The sequence below is a fragment of the Bactrocera oleae genome, chromosome 3 (genome assembly GCF_042242935.1).
Source record: "Bactrocera oleae isolate idBacOlea1 chromosome 3, idBacOlea1, whole genome shotgun sequence".
NCBI lineage: Eukaryota > Metazoa > Arthropoda > Insecta > Diptera > Tephritidae > Bactrocera > Bactrocera oleae.
Genome location: NC_091537.1, coordinates 59,715,228 through 59,733,348, shown reverse-complemented (window position 1 = coordinate 59,733,348; position 18,121 = coordinate 59,715,228). Strand labels below are relative to the sequence as shown.

The 18,121-nt window shown below is 33.1% G+C and overlaps 1 protein-coding gene across 7 annotated transcripts in view; it reads left to right on the top strand.

Annotated features, from left to right (window-relative positions):
- DIP-zeta (Dpr-interacting protein zeta) overlaps positions 1-18,121 on the top strand; it is a 403,629-nt gene that overhangs the window by 103,608 nt on the left and 281,900 nt on the right. For all 7 annotated transcript variants that reach the window (XM_070106684.1, XM_070106682.1, XM_070106680.1 and 4 more), the window contains one exon: positions 5,281-5,387. In XM_070106684.1, coding sequence (XP_069962785.1) covers positions 5,281-5,387 — 107 coding nt within the window. The remainder of the gene's footprint in view (positions 1-5,280; positions 5,388-18,121) is intronic.

Here is an 18,121-nt window from a genome sequence, read left to right as displayed (position 1 = left end):
GGCATACAGTTTTTTAATATATATATATTTTTAGTTTTTTTTATAATAATATTTTATTCTGGAGGGTCTGGAGTTCAGAATCGCGTTTATGTTATAAACCGGAGGGTTCCCTTTGCGGTGGTGAATCGCGGTTTCAAAATATTTGTTATACTTGTATGTCTGGTCGAGCCTTCATTTATAACATGCTTTTTTTTATAAATTTGGGTACTTGTAGTTTCAGATTTACAATGCTCACAGTACTTAGGCTTAAAATATTTTATATTATTTATTATTTCCCAAAAGTTTTATACAATTTTATTGTTTTAAATTAAATATTATATATCAGAAATATATTAAAATATTAACTTACTACTTTTCGTCCTTTTCTAAAGGGGTTTGTTGATTTCTGTTTTTATTCCTTTGCCAGTGTTGATTGCTGTTTAGCTTCCCTCGTCGTTTTGTTTTTAATTAATTGGGTCCCTCGTTGACAACGCTTCGGCTTAGCGTGCAATGCCTTAGTTCTTCTTTTTTTGTGTTATTCTGTTTGTTCTAGTTTTTTTGTTATTGTAAATCGTTTTTTTGCTTGTGGAATTTAGTAATTTTAATTTTGTTGTAAAATATTTATTCACTTGTGGAATTTAGTCATTTTAATGTTGTTGTAAAACATTTATTCACTTGTGGAATTTAGTAATTTTAAAGTTTTGTTAAACATTTATTCACTTGTTGAATTTAGGAATTTTAAAGTTTTGTAAAACATTTATTCACTTGTGGAATTAAGGAACTTTCATGTTGTTTTAAAACCTTTTTTCTCCTGATAAATGTTTTTATTTTTATTTATTTTTCTCCTCCCAAGAGGATACTTGATTGTTAGATTTGCGGTGCCGACACGCGTCACTGTGATTGTCCTTTCGGCTAGGGATACTTGTTATTTTCTCCCTCTTTTTTTGCCTAGGATACCACATAACAAATGTAACACATGCCCCACGTTGTTGGGCGCCAATTGACTATTTAAGATGCTTTTTAAGAAGCTGTGGTCTTAGCTTTATGAAAAAGAATATTGATTACTTAAATAAGCAAAGATTCTTTTTAAGAAGCTGTATTATTGCTAAGTGCAAAGATACAGTTTTGTTTATAATTAGCGTAAAGCTACTGTGTGGAGGGTGCCGTTAACTTACAAGCATTCGTGTACTCAAATTTAGCGCAATATACTATATATACATATTTAGGTATGCACACAATTTTAAAATCATTAAGTTTTCATTCTAGCTAGCGCCTGCAAACTCAATAATAATTTTGTACCCTATCTTTTTACGCAATGAATATGAATACACATTGATCATCAATAAGCCTTTTTTGTATAGCAGAAAATTTTGTATTAGAATATCATTTTTTCAAAGTTGTAGGCTTACTCGATTAATGAGAAATATAAAAATAATCCACTGTTATATACAAGAAAAAAGAAAGATTTACGTTGGAAAATTTTTTAAGTCAAAAACTCTAGCTTGAAGGGTGTCTCCAAAAAACAAAAACAGGAAAAAGTGAACTTCAGTTACATAACATTCCATATAAAAACCTGATTTAAATCAGTCAGTTTGTATGGTTTGTAAGGCATATGTAGCCTTGTGTGATACATTTTTGTATGACAGATATATGCTATAGTGGTCCTATCAAAAAGTCTCGATGACTGTAATATTGCCTTGGATAATATTCCGATCCAAATTTCGAGTAGATATCTAAATAAAAAAAAAAAGGTTTTTAAACGAAGACATGATTTTGATCGTTCAATTTAAGTGGCAGCTATAGCTATAGTGATCCGATATCGGCGGTTTCGACAAATTAGCAGTTTCTGGAGGGTAAAGGACATATGCAAAGATGCAGATTGATATTTTAAAAACTTTATTTGTTTATATATATTTTATAGAGTCTCCGACGTTGCCTTCTAGGTGTTACAAACTTCGTGAATATACCTCGTTCCAGGTATAAAAATCAACTTGAAAATAGCGGACTCCGCATGTAACTGTTGTACATATCTATGTGCTAATGCACTGTATACTGTATATCAGCTATGACCCATGTTGTACAGAGTATAATAATTTTTTTCACCTAACGGTTGTTTGTATAACCTTAAACCACTCGAGATAGATATGGGGTTATGTAATATATAAAAATAATCAGAATAACGAGACGAGTTACAGCCCGGGTGACTGTCCGTCTATCCATGCAAACGATCACTTGAGTAAAATTGAGATGTCGTGATGAAACATGGTACACGTGCTCCCTCTAAATGGATAAATGTACATATCTCCCAAACCACTAAAGCTATCTCAACCAAACTAAGAAGATGCCTTTTTCACATTCCTTCATACACTGTGAACATGGAGAAAATCAAATAATACCCACGCCCACTCCCCATTTGTTGAAAATTACTAAAAATGCGATAAGTCACTGAATAAAGGAGCCACAAACATTAAATTTCACAGCCAGGAGGGTTTTATGGGATCCGTTGTAAAAATTAGACTATGGGCATGGTACCACCCACTTTTAGGTGAAATCCTATATCTCAAGAACTACTAGACCAACCAAATTTGATGTGTGAGGTTACACATTTTTATCATACATTGACAAAATGGGCGAAATCGATTGACAACCACTTCTACTTCCCATATAACAAACTTTTAAATTCTATCTGATTCTTTTACCTTACAGTACACAAATCAAACATCAATGCAATTATTAGGGTAAAATTCTACAAATAGTACCCTCAAAATATTTAATTTAACGCCCGAAATTTGTCGAAATCGGACGATAACTTTTCAAGGACCTAGGCACCAAATATGTGGACACCAGTACATACGGCTATTTTTTTATCGAAGATATCGAAACTATTTTTGTATCTTTGTGCCAAAAATGGGTAAAATCTGGTCAATACTTTCCTTAGCTCTGTCTCTCTCTCTGTCTCATATAAATATTTTCGAACTTCCGGTTGACTTTATACCGCATCTATCGGTAAATTTTTAAGAAATCTAAATGAAATTCCGAAATAATCTCTTTCTAATAATAGTGTGATTGTAAATAATGTAAATATTCAGACTACCCAGACGCTTACTAACATCAAATGTAGTGTGTCCAATATTTTTTAGGAAACCATAAATCTTAAAAAATGAACTTATAATGTCATATAAAGCTTTGGGGTGTAAAAAAAAGTTTCATCAAGACAATACACCCACACAAAGGTGTTTTAACAATGACAAAATTTAACGAATTAAAGTTTGAACATACACCGTATTCATCAGATTTAGCTCCCAGCGACTACTACCTCTTCAGAAACCTGAAACAATTCCTTCGTGGAAAGCGTTTTTCGTCGAATGAAGAAGCTATTACAGCCGTAGACGGGTATTTCGCAGTGTCCGGAATGTCATTATAGGGAAGGCATACATTTATTGTAGGATCATTGGAATAAGTGTATTGAAGTTAAGGGAGAATATTTTGAATAAAAAAATATGCAATATTTCGTACCAAAACAGTATTTTTTCATTTCGAGCGCAGAAACTTTACAACCAACATATATATGCTAGCTATGGTGATTCGTTGACCAATTTTACAGATTTTCTGCACTAAACTATAATATATCCAATGTTATACGTTTGATTAATTTTGCTAAAATATCATACATATTGACCGAAGTACATATACGATATAAAGGCAACTTGAAGTTTGACATCGTTGGTGTTAGGGTAGAATTGATCCGATTTTATCTATTTTTGTCGTTACGACATCATATTATCAGAAAAAAATGCTCTATGAGTTTCATTGAAAAATTTCACAGACTAACCGATTAATTTTTATATTAAGTATATGAGGGCTAGGCGAAGTACTGACGCAAATTCTTATATTTTTAATAAACGTGTACATCATTACAAGAAATTGACTCTCTCCGAATTTTAATAATATATCTAATAGATTGACTCACTTTTTGGTAAAAAGTCAGTCATAGGAACAATAGTCCACATCTTCGATATCTAGGGGCTTACCTTAAATGCACTATTTGTGCAAACATTTATTTTAACATATTCAAATGGACGCAGTAGGCATGGTTGGTGTTTGATTTCGTTAATTTTCATACCGTAATAGAGGAATCAGGATAATATGACGCATCGAAGTTCGTAGAAAGTGGGTGAAAGGTGGGTGGTGCTAAGAGCTTGTCAAATTTTGATAGTAGCTTCTATGAAGTTCTTTCGTAATATTTTGGGTGCAAAATTTAATGTCTCTGACTTTATTTATTGAGTTATCGCACTTAGTTCAACGTAATGTGAGGAGCGGGCGAAGTTATCATCCGATTTCACCTATTTTCATACTGCCGGTGGAGGTACCAAAAATACCCAATAAACGTTTGCATGAAGACCTCTTATACCATCTATATTATAAATATATACATAATTAATTGTATCAAAATTATTAGGAGAGGAATTGAATCCGGGCGCCTGTCTTTCCGTCCATCCGTCTACCTTTGAAGTAGATAACTTAAGAAAAAATTGAGAATTTAATAGATTGCAGATGGACGAATTCGGACGAATGCTGCGACCACAAAGTATCGTAAATTAACACTGTATATAGTGCTATAACTAAGCCGCAAATTAAGATGTAAAACTACAGTTGGGTAAGGATATTTTAAGTGAGCGTTATCCCACCTCTTATAGGTTTAATACCCATATAACAAATATCATATTCGCTGACTTTTTACTGAAAATATCGGTCAGTATGTGAAATATTTTTAATAAATTCAGAAAACGTCTCTTTCCGATAATAATGTGTATTTTTGTAAAAAATATATAAAATTGGGTCAATACATCCCCATATATTTAGTTAATAAGCGGACTTTCAGACTTCCGTTAATGATGTAAAAAGTTAATAAATGAAAAGCATGGACCACGAAATAATTTTGTTCGATGGTAGGAATTTAATCATGCAGTGATCAGAGTACTTTAGTATAAATACGATAATATAAACTACATACATATACTGACTTTTATATTTTTAATTCAAAGATATGTGCAAAAACAGTACCACCAATGCATGTCACTCTGCCTCCATTCATAAATATTTGAATTCATATGCAGCATATCTCATAACAAAGTTTTACAGACATCTCGAATTATTCCTATTGCCTTTAATCCTTACAAACTGCGTAAGTAATTAATGATCGCCTGAACTCAAGCTTCCTTACTTGTTTATCAATATTTTTGATATGAAATATATTTGATGGTTTTTAACTGGTAATTATTTGTTACTATTCTATGTTAGCTGTTGTTGAAGAACCCGAATTTACTGAATACATCGAAAATGTAACTGTACCTGCTGGAAGAAATGTTAAATTGGGCTGCTCTGTAAAGAATCTTGGATCGTATAAGGTAAGTCGACTTTGGCTCAACTTTAATATTTTTATGTTTCTAATTGAAAATAATATAAATATACCCATTGACATGAAAGCCCCAATTATGAGCTATGATTAACGTAGTCAGAGTTGTTGTAAGTAGTGTGTAGTAATTTACTATACGAGTAAAAAGCAGAGTCAGCAACAATTTTAAGCCGAATATAGATAATCCGATTCTGACATGATTGGACATACCTACTCGTATACATGTACAATTACCTTAACACATTTAGGTATGTATGCTTACTACCTTACCTATTAACCTACCTGAAATAGATCCATAACAAGTCCCAATAACTGATTGTCATATTACATATTTGCAGTTATTTCGTTACCCTTTCTAACGTTGCCTTTGAGTAATTTTAACTGTTTAACGGCAAGTGATAAGTGTTATTGTGGTTTTCATCTGCTCATTAGTGCGCAAAACAAGGCATATTTAGAGATCAATGCCTTGTTTGCTGAAAATATTCTTGTGAAATTCAGAAGTATCATTAAAGTGGGTGATATATTTCTGCAATAAATTTAAGAAATTATCAAATTTAAAATGAATGTTTTAAGCAAATATTTATTTTGACAAAATTATAATTGAATTTTGCTACTTTTTAATAAAAAACAAGGGAGTAATTATCACTGTTCTAATGTTGCTTGCCTCTAACAACGCTAGTCATAATTATATATATTTGTACTTACAATAGATATGCAACGGAAAGAGAAAGGTTGGATAAATGATGATATTGAGAGAATTACAGACTTCGGTTAGGTAGATGAAGAATCTTGAAGGGATGGTGGGAGGAAAACAATCTATTGAGGGTGGCCTGCTTGCTTGAAAATCAATTATGTGATGGCACTAATAGAATATTTTGCTCCTGTTCTGATAAAGAAGTTATTGATTTGATGACAAAATTTGTAGGGGCTGATGGAACAGGGCATGGATCTTAAATATACTGGAGAGCATATGAAGCATCATTGATTTTTTGTTGCATTTGGATGGTTAAAAATTGTCACAACTCAAAATGCAATCCAAAAAAGATTTGAACTATGATAAACTCTCGGGCAGAAACAAAGAGATTCGTTTACGATTTTACACTATATATTGCCAAGCACCCGTCCTTTTTGTGGTTTTGAATCAGCTTCGGTCTTACTCTTAAATTTGGTGGAATATCTTCCAAAGGCAAATGATGTAAGATTTATTGTTATAATTAGTGTACGTCGGTAAGCCTTTGATATATCAATTCAAAAGGGGATAGCTCTTCTTCTATGCAGTGGAATAAATGCCTTAAATGGAAAGTCCATCTTTGCTGTTCTCCATATAAAACTGTTCTCAAAGGAATATTTAGTATATATCCATATGGCACGAGCAACACGAGTGCGACAAATATTATATTATTTTAATATTTTTGATTACCTAATATTTATCCTTGTCATACTTTTCTAAAACATTTCTATTATATAACGTATATTTGCATAGATATCTTATTTACATATTACATATAACAAATAGATAATAAATTTTAAATTTTCGAAACTGAGTGCTATTGCAATTATGAAAAAAATTTCCAAATGAAAATGAATTCCACCCCGAGCACGGGTGACATGGTCCTCCTCGTCGTCCCCTCACCTACAAAAACCCTTTTGGGCAAAAAAAAAGAGTGTTTGTGTAGACATAATCTAAGCGATTTCCGCTAGTACCCAAGCAGGTGGGTGTGGCATCTCCAAATTTTGTGTTACTGTTTTTTTTTTATTTTTGGGTTTTTTGTTCACACAATTATCTAATATATCTTTACTAAGCGATCTAATTTGAAAATACATTCGAGATCTAAAAAACGAACGTTTAATTATGTCACTATAATATTGGTAATCGGCTTCTTCCGAATGTTTTTCGATATAATTCAATAATATTATCGGCGTAACACTTTGGGTGAATAATACGTTTAAAGTATGCCTTGTGACCAAAAGGTACTGAATATGTGGACCCCAGTGCCTATAGTTGACTTTTTACCGAAAATATCGGCCAACATAGAACAAGGGGGCAAAATCCACAAAGAAATCTAAAACGAGTATACCATATGACTTTGCGATATAACATGTTCGGTTACATCCGAACTTAGCCTTTCCTTACTTGTTTGATTAAAATTTAATTTCAAATTGAAATATTCTTGAATTCTAAAAAGAAAAACCATTTAATAACATATGTAATAAATATTTTTATCAATTGTTAATAAGAACATGACATTTAGTAGCTTTTATAACTAATTTTTAAGCTATTGTATTTCATGAATAAAATAACACAAACATATTTAAGAGACTATGGCAACCAACCAATTTGAACCAACTTCGTCATCAAACATATGATTTCAAAGTTGTCGTAACCTGGTTTTCTATGAACGTTGTGCTATGTCGAACAAGATATCCGGATATACTTTTTATTATTTTTTAAGTTAAAGTATCTGAATATACAAAATCAAAAATAGGTGTTGATGAGAAGGTGAAAATATAAATGATTTTTTTTCAAGTTTCCAATGACTTTGAATTAAACATAATTCAGTTAATTCAAAATACTTTTTCCGTGCGGTTGGTTCTATTTATTTGGTTTAGAAAATGCAATAACAAATTGAAAGCGTTTATCATTGGAAAATAAAGGCCATATCCGATAAATATGGAGTTCAAAAGTCGTCTGCTTGTACTATAAATTTAAAATCGAGGAATACGTCCAAAAAATACATCGCGCGAAATCAGTACGTAAGTCCCTTGAACAAAGTGAATTTCTTCTAATGGCGCAGGCCTTCTACAAATAGTATATAACTCAACGTCGTAGAAGGAAATCTTTTTTGCCAGTGATGGTTGGATGACTAAATTCAAAAAACGCTTTTGAGTACGTCTTCTTAAAGAATACTAGTATTATATGATGAAAAGCTGTCATCTAACGTGAAGCCATTATAAACAAGCTAGAGAGCGTAACAAAAATAATAAGCTTTCCTTCAATGCAGAAAAGCGGTATTTATTGAAAATTACTTCCTAAACAATATATGTTCTTCCTGTAGAAACATTGCACCAGGAAGAAAGAATGCCAAAGAAATGTTAAAATTATTAGCGTACGTCAATGCTTCGAGAAACAAAAAATTATCACTTTAGTAATTGGAAAATCTCAGAACCAGAGACCTTTCAAATACAAATTGCTACCTGTATCCTATATGGACTCGAAGTCTTCTTGGATGAATAGTTTCATCTTTAACAAGTAAGGAAGGGCTCAGTTCGGATGTAACCGAACATTTTATACTCTCGCAAAGTCAAATGGTATACTCGTTTGAGATTTCTTTGTGGATTGGCTGATATTTTCGGTAGAAGGTCAACTATAGGCACTGGGGTCCACATATTTAGTACTTAGGGGCTTGAACAGTTTAGACAATTTTTGGTCACAAGGTGGCATACTTTAAACGTATTATTCACGCAAAGTTTTCCCCGATATAATCATTGTTGCTTGATATGCATAGTGGAAAGTTAAAGAATAAGATGGAATTTAAAATGGTGTTATATGGGAAGTAGGCGTGGTTGTAATCCGATTTCACCCATTTTCGCACCATAACATAGAAATATAAAAAGAATGTTACGTACCGAATTTGGTTGAAATCGGTGAAGCAGATCTCAAGATATCGGTTTTCACCTAAAAGTGGGCTGTGCCACGTCCACTGTCTAATTTTAAACGCGATTCCTTTAAAGTCATCTCATACCATCCCAGAGATAAAAGTAAATGTCTCTGGCGTGTTTAGAACTTGATTTATCGCGCTTTTAGTAGTTTTTAACAGTACCGTTATATGGGGAGTGGGCGGAGTTGCCCAGTTGTGAATTTTGTTATTATAGCATTAGCGGTTTAGGAGATATGCACATTAAACCTATTAGAGACGTGACCACGCCTACTTTTTAAAAAAAAATTTTAACTGCAGATGCCCCTCACTAATATAATCCTGTGTACCAAATAACAGTCTTATATCTTATTGCGGAGCTTAGTTATGGTAATTTATTTGTTTTTGATTAATGGCGTTTTGTGGGCGTGGCAGTAGTCCGATTACGCCCATCTGCAATACCAACCTCACGGTCTCACGGTACCCAGAAACATGTCTACCAAGTTTCATAAAGATATCTCAATTTTTACTCAAGTTACAGCTTGCACGGACGGACAGACGGACAGACAGTCACCCGGATTTCAACTCGTCTCTTCATCCTAATCATTTATATGTATATAACCCTATATCTAACTCGATTAGTTTTAGGTGATACAAACAACCGTTAGGTGAACAAAACTATTATACTATGTAGCAACAGGTTGCGAGAGTATAAAAAAGGGTTTTTCGATCACTTTGTCCCAGAGGTATATAAAAAAGAACGAAAAAGTAAATTTCACTAAGTCGGGTTTTAAAGGTTATAGAATTTTTGTATGAATTTAAAAGTAAGCACTGCTTATCTTAGTTAATGCTCCAAGTCAAACGCCGGAAAATGGTTAAGGCTACCGATGACGAACTGACTTAGGTTATTTTTATACCACCTAATGTAACGCCATTTATTCAAATTATGAATCAAACCGGTATTGGGTTTATGAATCTTGTTTATAGAAACTGTTATTTTAATTATTGCTACAAGAACAAGAAATATCTCAGAATCTTTAAAATGTATTAATATTTTCGATGCTGTATCTCTATTGTAGTTTTCTTAGGAAAAACTGTCAAAGAATTCTATCATAAGATTATGGAGAAATATTTTAAATTATGGTTCTATGGGCTTGAATAAAGTATCATCTTCTTTCCAATAACAGAACTGATTAGACGCGAGGGCGAAAACCTCTTTGAATTAACATTGACCATGGCAGCAGCAGTTTTCCCTGTTGTAAGATTTTGGTATTATTTAATTTAATAACGTTTAGTTTTATTTTACAAATTAATTTCCCAGTATGTAGTTGGAATCATAAATATTCATTTAAGAAATTGTGATGCTGACTTTGCAGATTCCAATGCAAGGCACAACGCAGATGATGTGCGTTCCACTACTCAATAAGACAATACCAGAGAATGTTAATAAATAGAGAAGGCGCAAATGTTAGCTGTGCTAAAGTGTAAACTATTAAAAGGAAACATCGACAAAGTTCAATTACACCACATCAAAAGTACCTTCCCCTCATGATAATCGAACTCAACAAATTACACCACTTTAACAAGGAACCAAGTAAATTGTCAACACCTTATAAAGGAACGACTAATATATGTATGCGCAGATGTTCTTTGGCATGCGTGTTAGGGAAAATTATAATAACAACAAGTAAGGAAGAGTTAAGTTCGGATGTAACCGAACATTTTATACTCTCGCAAAGTCAAATGGTATACTCGTTTTATATTTCTTTGTGGATCTTGCCGCCTTGTTCTATATTGACCGATATTTTCGGTAAAAAGTCAGCTATAGGCTATAGGCACTGGGGTCCACATATTCATTACCTAGGGGCTTGAACAGTTTTGACTCGATTTAGACAATTGTTGGTCACAAGGTGGCATACTTCCAACGCATTATTCACGCAAAGTTTTACCCCGATACAATCATTTTTGCTTGATATGCATAGTGGAAAGTGACAGAATCAGATGGAATTGAAAATGGTGTTATATGGGAAATAGGCGTGGTTGTAGTCCGATTTTGCCCATTTTCGGTTAAGCAGATTTCAAGATATGGGTTTTCACCTAAAAGTGGTCGGCGCCACGCCCACTGTCTAATTTGAACGCGGTTCCTATAAAGTCATTTCATACCATCCCAGAGATAAAATTTAATGTCTCTGGCGTATTTCGTGCTTGATTTACCGCGCTTTTAGTAGTTTTTAACAGTACCGTTATATGGGGAGTGGGCGGAGTTGCCCCCCGATTTCAACTATTTTCACACTGAAGGTAGAGGTTATAAAAACATTTGCTTCCAGTGAATTTTGTTATTATAGCATTAGCGGTTTAGGAGATATGCACATTAAACCTATTAGAGACGTGACCACGCCTACTTTTTAAAAAAAAATTTTAACTGCAGATGCCCCTCACTAATATAATCCTGTGTACCAAATAACAGTCTTATATCTTATTGCGGAGCTTAGTTATGGTAATTTATTTGTTTTTGATTAATGGCGTTTTGTGGGCGTGGCAGTAGTCCGATTACGCCCATCTGCAATACCAACCGTCTCACGGTACTAAGAAACATGTCTACCAAGTTTCATAAAGATATCTCAATTTTTACTGAAGTTAGAGCTTGCACGGGCGGACGGACGGACGGACAGACAGTCACCCGGATTTCACTTCGTCTCTTCATCCTGATCATTTATATATATATAACCATATATCTAACTCGATTAGTTTTAGTGATACAAACAACCGTTAGGTGAACAAAACTATTATACTCTGTAGCAACAGGTTGCGAGAGTATAAAAAGAAATAATAGATTTTGAAGTACATTTATATAATGAGGAAAAAATTAAAATTAAATTAAAATAATTTTAATATAAATGGTTTATAAAAATTAAAAAAGGAATAAAACTACATCTGTGCTATGATGTGAACTCGGGCAAATATTTGATGTGAATTTGCAAAAACGAGCTGTGCTAAACAAGCAGCACCACAGACAATAATTAAATAGTAGTGTCTAATCGGTGTACTTAAACAGCTATTGTCGTATACTAGTTTCAAATGATCAATTTGTATGTGAATATTCTTGAAATTGCCTTTCCTTCATTCGCATGTGCAAATATGTTTGCATATATGTACACATATGTATGTACATATGTACGTATGTTCCTCAATATGACTTTTATAAAATAATCAAACATTCGCGCAAGCGACAAAAAAAATTGCAGACGCCCATCATCGACCAATAAGATTCGAGCAAACTCTTACCATATTTTCTAAGTATTTCATATTACAACGACAACAAATTCATTCATAAGGAACAGGCGTATGCTACAAAACGAAGAGCGATCGTTTATAAATATGTACTGCGCTCTTTTTCCTGTGCGCCTGGTCAACCAAATTTGGTTTTCATATGGAATTCCTACCGCAAATGCGCGAAATAAAAATGAATGAAATTGAATTTGAATGGCTACAGTAAAATTGAAGAATCAGCAAAATTTTAATTTAACAATTTGTATCACTGAAAATCCTACCATCCCCTTCGCATTTGTATGTTGCCCACAAGCTGCTTCCTCACAACATTTGCTAAAAATCAGAAATTGAAGAATTTGTCTTATGTTCCCTTCAAAATGGAGAATTGGCAACACGACCTCTTAGCGAATTGAAATATTATTTTAATTTATGCATTATATATGACATTATATTATAAAATTTACATGTATGTGAAATCTTTAACTACTTCTACCTATATATTCTAAGCACACTGCGTATAGTACTTGTATATGTTAACTTATTGTCAATATGTTATAGTTTGTCGATTTAGCCCATTTTATCTAAGTTCAACGGCATGAAAATGCAGCCCAATCGGTAGTCGTAGTATTTTAAAAGAGCATAAGTCAATTTTCAATAGCAAAGCACTGCAAAAACGACAAACGCGACAACATAGCAGACCGGCATTGTCGCAAAATTGTCGATTCAAACAAATTTTGTCAACTCCGCGACGATGCGCAAAATTCGGCGTCAATATGTATGCGAGCTCGTATGTATGTATGTATGTTTGTCGGCAAAGTTGTAATTTGGTTTTTTTCAAGGTTTTGTCAGAACTCATTTTTTTTGCTCCTGTGTTTTTTTGTCTCTGTGCGAACTCGTCGTTACTTCCATGGCATGCTTATTAGGGCTTATTAACGTAATATTATAATATTTAGGTAAAATATAAATATACATAAATTCGTACTTACTTAAACGTTTTTAAAATAATTTTGATTAATAAAAAAATATCTGAAATAATTAAGTGGCAGTGCGCCCCTGATCCCTTCTTGCCAGCGGTCGAAGCAAAATCGCGGCTACTTAGTCGTTGTTTTATTGCTATCCTTTGTCTATTAGATATTTGCAACGTACAAAAATTGGTTGTAGATTTTATCTATTAATTACTTATTTTATTGTTAATTCTGGGGCTTTAACCAATAATCCTCTTATATAATATGAAGGATTATTTGAAATTACAAAAATTATGATTTTTGGTAATATACAAATGTAAATCAGTATGCGCATAATTCATTAAAGAACATTCGTTGTGTCTATTTATAGCCTTTTCCCCGTTTCGATCATTGCGTAGTGTATTTCAAACGAGTCGAAGTTGTATTTTTCGATGTTCCCTCTTGTGAAAAGCTCAATTTAGTACATTTTAACATTTGCTCCTGCTCTATTCATTTACATTCTCTGGTTTTATTGTGCAGCAGAGACAGTTCTAGTTAGAGTGTTATCATGTTAAGAGCAATTGAGGCATAAGCAAGAAGTTGTAAGCTTGAATAACGAGCAATAAATGTTAAGTAGTTGGAATTAGAGGTAAAGATAAGTATACAGCCATTAAATTGGGACTTTTATTTAACAATCCACTGATCGAACTAAAGAGTGAGTTACATGGTAGACGATTTATCGAGAAATCCGTTACAATATATTATTAAACTCTTTCGAAACGGATGGACCGATTTTTGTGTGCTTAATGGGTAGGTCTGAAAATCGGCCATCATATATTTTCCATACTCATACTTGTTAAGGGTGATCCACTTCAAATAATACTTAATTTTTTTGCACTTTATTTTTCGTTTTAATTTTTTTAAGATGCAGCATTGAAAAATACATACAATTCCAAACATTTACACTTTTTATTCTATTTTCTCTCTTTGTTTATCTTATTTACTTCTTTATTCACAGCTGTGTTGCGATTAGCTTTTTATTTGTTACAGTGCTTCTAAAACTGCTCCCTATATTGCTTTTTCAAATTGTCTTGGTTTTAAACTTTGATAAAACAAAATTGTTCTTAATTGAATTTATTATTATTAATATTTTATTAACACACTAATTTATTATTTATCTATTAAATTTTGTTCTACTTACTCTTTTATTTGATCTTCATTCTTGTGGTTTATTATGTCTTGTAACTTCCCCAATTGTAACATTAAAGGCGAGTCAGATCGCTACGTTTCATGCTGGCTTTGTGATGGGCTGGACTGACTGGTAGAATCTTAGATTCTATTCTCGACTGTAAGGGACTGCGTTGGTCCTGTTTAAATTGTAGATCTATTGAAATCGATCTATTTAAAGTTTATAGGGAGACACACAATGGCTTTAACGAAATCGGTCGTGATCTTGTAACCCTCACTGAAAAGTTTAGGCACTATGAAAAATTGTTCAAATCTTTTAAGTGCCTGAATGATTCTCACGAATCCTCTAAACCTACTCCTAAGCGTAAACGTCCTTCCGATGAAGTAACACTTAGTTCTTCTGTTCAGAAAAGAACGTCTCCTCCCAATGACCTAGTAAATCTCTCTTCTCCTTGCCCTCAAGGTGATAAGCCGTCAACTTCCAAAGAGCTCAATTCCCCAAAAGCTCTATCTAATAGTAATAAGTACAGAAACTTGGTTAAAAACTCACATTTTTGATAATGAGATTTTAAACAGCGAATTTCAAATTTTTAGATGTGATCGACTGAACAGAATCGGTGGAGGTGTTCTATTTGCCGTGCATTCCTCTATCCCATCTGAAAATATTCTTGTTCCAGAGACCGACTCATTTGAATTTAAATGTATTAGAGTATACGTTAATAGTTGCTTTATTTATTCAACCCTATCTTATATACCACCCCATTCGGACTTATCTGTATACATACAGCATGCTTCTTTAATAAATAGTGCTACCTCGATGGCAAATAATGCAGATTCAATAATTGTATTAGGTGATTTCAATTTACCGTGTGCTTCGTGGAAACCTGTCGATGACTATATCGTGCCGATTTGCAATCGGTCATGTTTTAATGAGTTTTTCGAAAAAATGTCCGAGTTGGGTCTAAACCAAATTAATTTGATTCCGAATAAATTTGGTAAATGCTTAGATTTAGTATACGTTGATACCTCTGCAAAGTGTTCCGTTATTCAGAGTAATCCTCTTGTTCTACCAGAGGACTCATATCATCCTGCTTTGAAAATATCTGTCGAAATCTCAGGCATTATACAGGATAATAATCATCAAACTTCGCTCTTCTGTACTCGGTTTAACTTTGCAAAAGCTAATTTTAAAAAGTTAAATACAGAACTTTCTACAATAACATGGCCTAATTATAATGGTGACATTGAATTGAGTGTCTCTCATTTTAATAACATTATTATGAAATTAATTTATTTGAAAAGTATGTTCCAATAGTAATTGTTAATAAAAGCAAAAGCACGGACTTAGGTTTTCTAAAGAGTTATATAAATTGAAAAACAGAAAAACTCGAGCCTTTAAACATTTAAAAAAAACCGGTTCACTTGTCGACTATTCTAAATATTCTCTATTGCATCGACAATATTTTGACCTAAACAAAAAATGTTATAATAATTACTTAAATAAAGTAAAAAAAAATATTGTAAGTAATCCAAAATCGTTTTATGATTTAGTCAACTCCAAACGCAGGATTTCCAAATTTCCGTCCGCAATGAAATACAAATCTATCATTTCAAGTGACAATGATATTATATCCAATATGTTTGCAGAATTTTTCAAGTCAAACTACTGTAATAATTCTTCCAAAACTTTTTCTTATCAGCAAGTGCTGTGTTCAAATACTTTAATTAATGCTCCAATTATTTCTGAAGAAGACGTCCAATTTAATTTAAATAAGTTAAAACCATCTTTTAGTTATGGTCCAGACATGATACCCTCATGCTTCCTAAAAAATAGTGCCAAATATATTTACTTGCCTTTGACAAGGATATTTAATTCCTCTCTTAAACACGGTATATTTCCTTCAATATGGAAACAGTCATTTATAATCCCTTTGCGTAAAAGTGGATTTAGATCCAACATTGAAAACTATAGAGGTATCGCAAAACTATCAGTTATATCTAAACTTCTTGAAGCTATCATCACTGACCATATAACCTTTTCGATTTCTCCGTTAATTTCCTCATCTCAGCATGGATTTCGTAAAGGGAATTCGACTATAACAAACTTACTTGAATTTGTTAACCATGTATCATTGGGTTTTAGGGAACATAAGCATACGGATGTTATATACACAGACTTTCGCAAAGCTTTCGATAAAGTAAATATCTCGATTCTCATACATAAACTTGATATGCTGGCCTTTCAGCCAAGATTCCTTCAATGGGTGTCTTCCTATCTTTATAATAGAACACAACGAGTGATATTTGAGGATACACCTTCAGATACAATTAATGTTTCTTCAGGTGTTCAGGTAGTCGCAAGGTAGTCATCTTGGCCCGATTCTGTTCTTGTTGTTTATTAACGATATCTCTTCAGTAATAGAATTCTCAAAAATTTTATTATACGCTGACGACGTAAAGCTTTTTAAATCATACACTGCAACTGAGGAAAGGTGTCTGTTGCAAACAGACTTAAACAATTTGGTTGCATGGTGTGATAGAAATGATTTGCCATTGAATCTCAATAAATGTAAGACGATGTGCTTTTCCCGTAGATCTGTGCACCCCTCTTCTTATGTAATAAAACACCATATTCTAGAGCAAGTTTTTAACTATGTTGATTTGGGAGTTAATATGGACCCTAAGCTTAATTTCAGTCTTCATATTGATAACATGGTCTTGAAAGCAAAAGCTGTCCTCAGTTTTGTTAAACGTTGGTCTAAAGAATTTTGAGATCCGTATATCACTAAAACACTTTATACAACTTTGGTTAGACCTATATTGGAATATGGCTCTGTGGTATGGAACCCTAGCTACCAAATCCATTCTGACAAGTTAGAGTCGGTTCAAAAACAATTTTTACTTTTCGCCTTAGCGCATTTCCGATGGGATGCTAGGGTAAGTCTACCTCCATACACTAGTCGTTTAAAACTTATTAATCTACCTACACTTTCTAGTCGTAGGGAAATGCTTGGCATAATATTCTGAGTGAAACTTTTGAATGGAACTGTTTGCAGTTCTTTTCTCCTGTCTGAAATTAAATTTAATATCCCGGTTCGCCTTTCGAGGCAGTTTAGACCTTTACTGCTAAAATCCTGTAGATCAAATTTTGAACTAAACGCCATTCCGCCGTATATGTTATGATTTTAATTCTCATTCCAGCACATTTGACTTATCTGACTCACTTTTCAAAATTAAAAAGACTTTATTGTTTTCTCTTAATAAATGAAAATGTAACAATTTGTTATATTGTAACTTTAGATCTTAGCTGTTGAAATTTTTGTTTCTGTAGCTGAGCAGTTTTAGATCTCAACACCTAAAAAACTCTCTTGCCTTTTCGGACTCGGCTAATTCCGCACGTATGCGGATTGCGCCCCTCGCGTCGGTTGGGTGGAAGGAGGGTAATCGTTGGGTTATTATTATTATTATACGAACAGCCCCTTATTTTTAAGAGCGTTTTTTATATTATTCTATCAAGAAGTCGTTTTATTGAATTTGCATCATGTCCTGCTAATTTTATTCTCATAGCGAATTTTACATTATTTCTTTGTGCATCTCGAATATGGCCAATGGCCGTTTCACGAACGAAACAGCGCTTGATCGTGCTATAAATCCGCCAAAAGCTATGCTCACCAAATCTTTTAAATTGT